The following is a 6,205-nucleotide window of genomic DNA, read 5'->3' as shown; positions in this document are numbered from 1 at the left end:
ATTTTAAACTACATTCTAATTAAATATAAATAAATGTTTTTCAAATAAACTTCAATTAATTTTTGAATTCATTTAATCTTTCTAATGCAATAATTTAATTTTAACTGAGCCATAGATTTTCGTTCATGCAATTTTTAATGTAAGTAAAGTAGTTATATAAGTTAACTTTAATATAATTTTTAAAAAATATTGACCAACCCTAATTATTAATTAAAAATGTTAATTTTTCTCACGCATTAAAAATTATATCTGCATTCTTGCATTTTTCCGGATATATTTCATATAATTGCAAGTATTCGCTCCTTAAGACAAAGTATAAGATACAAAATATATAACGAGAAAATGCTAAGATGTTTCTAGTAACCACATATTACACAGAATTTTATTTACATTGTACTTTGCGACTTTCAAGGTTCATAAAGATTACAGAATTTTTTATAATTACAAATTGCGCAGAAGCTAATTAGAATTAGTATGAAATGTTCTGCTTCAGTATTCACGATATCCGCTGAAAAAAATCCGAGATCTTCTTCTGGCCACTCTTTTTCGGGAGCGATTTCTGTTTCCACGATTCTGGAGCGCAGTCTTTCAAGATCTTGACAGACTCGCTGTCATTTAGTTTGCTAGATTCCGATGGTAATTCGGGTTTTATCTTCTTCGATATGTCTTGATTGTCGATAAAACACGGAGCGGCCAGCTCATTCGAATTCGAGGACTTTACACTATCAAAATTCGACATTTCACCTTCCGTTCGTACGCTCTCTTTGTCGATAGTGTTTTCTGCAAAAGTCGATAGTGTTTTCTGCAAAATGATTGTCCTGCAAACCAACGTTTTTATGATTATTCGTTTCTGCTGGATTACTCTTGGTTTTCTCGTCGCAGATATCCTTAGTGCCGAGCTTAACACTGTCGTTATTATCGTCCTCGCAACTTGTCAGCCAATTCATTATCTTTTCCTCCTCCGCCATTTCCTTCTCCTTGGCCGCCGAGTAGAGATATCGGTTGTTATCGACGTTTTTATTTGATAAGCTCGCGGTTTTATTTCTTTTGAATAGCGTCTCCTTCATACACACGGTCGAAATATTTACCGAGGAGTTCTCGGTCTTCGCCGGAAAATATTTGTTTAAAGGTTTTATTTTACTTCTGTTGTACAAGAAACGATAAAAATCCAAATGAGCGTTTGACGCGGACTCTCGACGATATTCCGATAGCATTGAGTAAAGTCGCGCTAAAAGTTCAAAAAATCAATGTACATAAAAATTGATATATAAAAATGATTCCAGTTTCTATATTGATACTTTCAAATAAACTTTTAAATGTATGTGGATACCTATATCAATATCGTGATGAACCAAATGTGCATACATCGCTGCAACATCATCTCGCAATTTCGTGTCTCCGAAAGTAAAATAAACCATCGATCGGCCTGCAACCGCAGCAGCCATTAATTGTATCAAGATTTTCAATTTCGGATTTCCGCGGAACGCGCCGCATCCCCAGTTTCCCGTTGCAATGGCGGGCAGGTTGTTCTTGTAAATATCAGATCCGACGAATCCAACATACGCCTGCGAAAAATGCATTGCGTTAGATATAGAAACAACAGGCATTATATTAGCCTGTTACTGAAATAGAGTAATTTTTTACTAATAGTTTTTTAATTTTAATATATTATAAATTTATATATTTTTTATTGTAGCATAATTTCACATAGTTTTGAATATGATCAAATATTATCAAACAATGAAACGGTTAAAAAGATATTGAATAAGATGTAATAATCTAAAATATATAAAAACGACAAAAATATTTACGAACAAAGTTGTTTCACGTTTTCATGATAATTTGGGGATCTAAGGCATAAATTTCATGAATTTGTACTTGGATCCATTCTGATTACAACATCATTTACATCACGATTACGAACCTTGTTAAGTTCACGATTTATGTTGTCCATATTGAATTGCAGCGAGGACTGCCTGAAGTAAAGGGCATCAATAGCAACGATTGACGTCATGCGTCTACCGCTATTATCCCTCGGTGTCTCGTCAACAAAATCCCCCTTCCATTTGAAAGTGTTGCTATATCCTTCGTATTTACTGTACCGCTCGATGCCGCTGACAATGAGCGCCTCGGTATCGTCCAGTTCCTCCGTAACCAACATAGTGACCATAAGCTCTGGACATATAACGAACCGTATCTCTTCCTGCACACAGCCTAAGCCTAGTACACCTCCACCCACATATCTATTCATGAAACACACACACGAAAAAGAAAATTAGCAAAAATTTCTTTACTCTTTTCTCTTTTTTTCACATATATTTGTTTTTATTCTTATTTTTAAAGTGTATCTCTCTCTCTCTCTCTCTCTCTATTTCTCTCTCTCAAATAATACTCAATAAATTTTTAATAAGTATGATTTCACACGAAATTAGAATTGTATAATAGAGACTCACTTATTTGCAAAGTCCACTTGAAGAAATCCAGCTCCTTCACTTTCAATGGTTCCTTTACTTGTTACGTGTAACGGTGGCAATTTCTGTTCTTGCGAACTCCATCTTGGACAGTTTTCCAATGGAATGTAACGTCGTTCGATTGTTATTATACCTTCAGGTGCTGCTCTATGTAAAAATTGTAATGTGATTCAAGTTCTATATCAATATTACATACAAATAACGATTTGATTGCAAACTAATTACATAAATATTTATAAAAGCTAATAGTTATAATATTACTCACCTTTAGTTGTTACTCTCCTGAAGTAATGGAGCAGACATTTAATCTTTTCCATTACTGACTCGCACTGGCTGTGTTTTTCATTATAGGCACCGTACAATCTAAAATATACAATTAGAAGAATGTACAGCCTGTCTATAATTTAATAAATGTTTTCAAATAATTTTATATAATAAATTACAATTTTAAATAAATAATTTAAATAATTCGGAGCCTTACCTATTAAAATTAATATATGGGTACGTCGCATACTCTGATTGTGGATTACTGGAATTGCGCCTAGGAAATGTACAAAAAAATGCATTTGCCAGTAACGAAGCTACTTGTAATTGACTTAAACTGATGGAGCCATTGGTGTGTCGTTTCAACAGCGGTATTGCGCCAGTTAACAGCACAGGAAGCTGCAGGGCCAGTTGAATTATTTTTGGCATCAAAGTTTCAAAAAACATTGTCGTTTCTTCCAATTCCATAACCTATATCCAAAATTTGTTTGTCAATTAGAATTTTTAAAATGTACAATTCAAATGTGATACACCGAAAGGTATACCTCTGAGAAAAAGTGATGAAGCGCCGCAAAATTCCAGCGCTGTGCATATATTTGATTGTACGAGAGTATAGCCTCTTCCAATTGTTGGCTGGAAAGAATGCTTCTCAGCAAGGCTTCCTGGATCATCTCCCATCTATTTCGACAGCTACGACTTCCGGTTCTCTAAAATTTCAGTAATATCAGTCAGTTGAATAATACGGAATATTATAATCCACAGTAAAAAAGACTAAGTTTAAAGCTGTGTTTTAAATCCGGCAAAATTGCGACGCGCAGTTCAGAGGAATCTTGTAAATGTTTATAAATTCATCTAAAAAAATTGTTGAGTACTAAGAACTGTTTTCGACTAGTAATGCCGTATTCATTATTTCAAACTAAACATCTTACTATATAATTAATAATGTATATATAATTCATTTTTTGTATGGGGGTATTCTATATCTTGCAATCTTTATTTCAACAATAGATTCTGCAAGTGATTTAAAATCCTTTAATAAAAATATCTAGACAATAATATTTTTCTGTCACGAGCGATTCAAAAAAACTTTCTGTCACAAGGTTCCAGACAGACAAGTAAATTACAAAAATAAGTTTGTTGGCTAATTAAAGTTCATTAAACTACATTTTCTATACTTAAAATAAAATGAGTATACTTTTGAAATTTAAGGAAAACGAGAAGGAAAGTTCCGCAATGACAGTGCAGCAATGAAAAAGCAATATTTAGGTAGAGTTTAATAGAATATCAACTTAAAGCTTAATTGAATGACATACAGTATTAAAAATTGAGAATCTGTGATAAATGATAGCTTCCCCTTTAATGATCTTTAAAAAAAATTTCAAATTCAAAGAATCTGTCATCTGAGCTAGACATTAGACATTCTATTTTGCAAATATGTACCTGCTCTATTGGGTACAAGCTGTGCGCAGAACATGGCATTCGCACATAGCCCTGGCTCCATTTGTCTGTTTGATGCGTCGGATATGGTTTTGGTGGCCCATTTTGCATACGCAATGGTAACTAATGGGAGAAAAAAAAAGAATTGACATTTCGACAAACACCGTATATCACAAACAAATCGCATATGCATTTACAAATCGCATATACATATACAGTAAATAAAAATAGATTGAAAAGAATTCAACGTTCGCGTTCTTTTAAAAATCTGAATCCATTTTAATGTCTTTGTTGTATAGGAACTGAATTAAGCATATTTTCTATGCCTTTCTACTCAGAAATAAATTTAGTTTTAACATGTGGATCATGAATACTGCTAAGGTCAAAACTCTTGATAGGAATTGTAGTTTTTTTCAATCTAAAATATGCATTTGAATGGTTTCAAATGGATTAAAATCTTTGATTTATTTTAATCCATTTTTTTACTGGGTCTTATATGAAAAGTTAACAAAAAAAATTGCTAATACATCATTATTTTGTATGTATAATATAAAATCGTACCATGAACAATACTGTGTGACGAGGCGACACGACGATCGGCGGATGCTCCCGATGTTCGTAAACGCCAAGGCCCCTCCGTATCTCGTCCATGCTCATGCCCTTCCATGCTGGTTCGTCATCGTTGTCAGGCTCAGGTTCGTTAACGCCAATGGACATGGAGCTTGCTGAAACCAAACTTTCGAGCATTAAAGACAATGCTAAAGGCAACGTGGAGAGTATGCATGGTAAATTCTTACAATCTGAATTGACATTGTTCGTGCTCTGTGATAATTCTATATCTGAGAACAGGTCCGGAGAAAGTTCTTCCTCTAACGTTATCTCTGATTCTGACATTCTATTCTTCAAAAAGTGCCTGAAAACCACATAAATAAATGGTACAATGAAAGTGGCAAAAAGAGTAAAAAAATTACCAAAATTAAAATCCATTTGTGAGAAAAGATTGAAACAAAATATGATGTATTTGCAATAAGGGCGAAGAATGTATTAAAGGTTAAGAATATATGTACATGTCTCAAAGTATAATACCAAAAATTTTAAAATTTCATAAATTGCTGTAGTATTATGTTCGAGTGTCTGTGTAAAATTTAAGCATATTTCTCTTATTGGTTTAAACATTATTTAAGTTTTTGTTTACTCTTTATTTTTAAGAATCCTGCTGTTTTATAGTACTTATTTGCAAATTTGACAAGAAAGCAGTATTACAATTTAATTCAATTTTTTTTATGTATATTAATGAAATTTTAATAAATATTCGTGCAAAGTTTATTTGGATCCACTTACTCATTTAAAAGTTATTTATCTAAATCTGCAGCAAAATAGTAATTTTCGCCAAAAAAACCTTGATATAAACTTTTCGTTGCTTACCTCTTTACAGCTGGTTTCAAAACCAAAATTCGTGCATTTGCGTCCAAAATTTTACAGTTGATTAGAAAAGAAAAGCAAAATCGAAGAAACCTTCAGTTTTTAAATTTCGACTAAATAACTTTTAGCTCGTATTGTATAGCCAAAACATCCTCAACTGAAACAACTGGTCGTGGACTGTGGACTTACAAGAAATTTGTCGGCGAGATCCAGCGGTGGCTTGTCGAAGCATCAATCCTCACGCAAATTATTCATGCGTGACATGACCGACGCTGAATTCAGATCAGTTCAGACTATGTTTAATGTTCTGTGCTCTGTAAATATATACACAAAAGTATGCACACGCGAAACATAGAAATTACTGAGACACCAAGAGGAAGCTATGTACTTTGACAGTACATTTCAGAAGCTTTTACAACAATGATATTGTCTGCAATGTACGCGAAGAGGACGGTTGGTAGCACTCGCCTCATTTACTATCGATTCGACCTGCTTCGAGCGATCGAATCGACGAAGCGACTGTCTGCTGTCTCATTCTCAACTAAAACATAGCTCGAGAGAGAAAGAGAGATAAACAGCAGATAGTCTCTTCGTCGATTCGATCGCTCGTG

General features: G+C 33.6%; 1 protein-coding gene across 1 annotated transcript; it reads right to left on the bottom strand.

Annotated features, from left to right (window-relative positions):
- Positions 1-496: 496 nt before the first annotated feature.
- Positions 497-6,068, bottom strand: LOC105203415 (poly(ADP-ribose) glycohydrolase). Its single transcript, XM_026136951.2, is given in 13 exon segments — positions 497-808; positions 810-1,228; positions 1,331-1,565; positions 1,925-2,243; positions 2,454-2,613; positions 2,737-2,834; positions 2,953-3,206; positions 3,281-3,442; positions 4,176-4,295; positions 4,734-4,897; positions 4,970-5,085; positions 5,598-5,607; positions 5,784-6,068. Coding segments are annotated over 13 exon segments (2,412 nt in total). The 5' UTR covers positions 5,827-6,068.
- Between the last annotated feature and the right edge of the window lie 137 nt (positions 6,069-6,205).

This window comes from Solenopsis invicta, chromosome 4, assembly GCF_016802725.1.
Source record: "Solenopsis invicta isolate M01_SB chromosome 4, UNIL_Sinv_3.0, whole genome shotgun sequence".
Lineage (NCBI taxonomy): Eukaryota > Metazoa > Arthropoda > Insecta > Hymenoptera > Formicidae > Solenopsis > Solenopsis invicta.
Note: the sequence above shows the minus strand (reverse complement) of the source record. Positions and strands in the feature narration are given on the sequence as shown.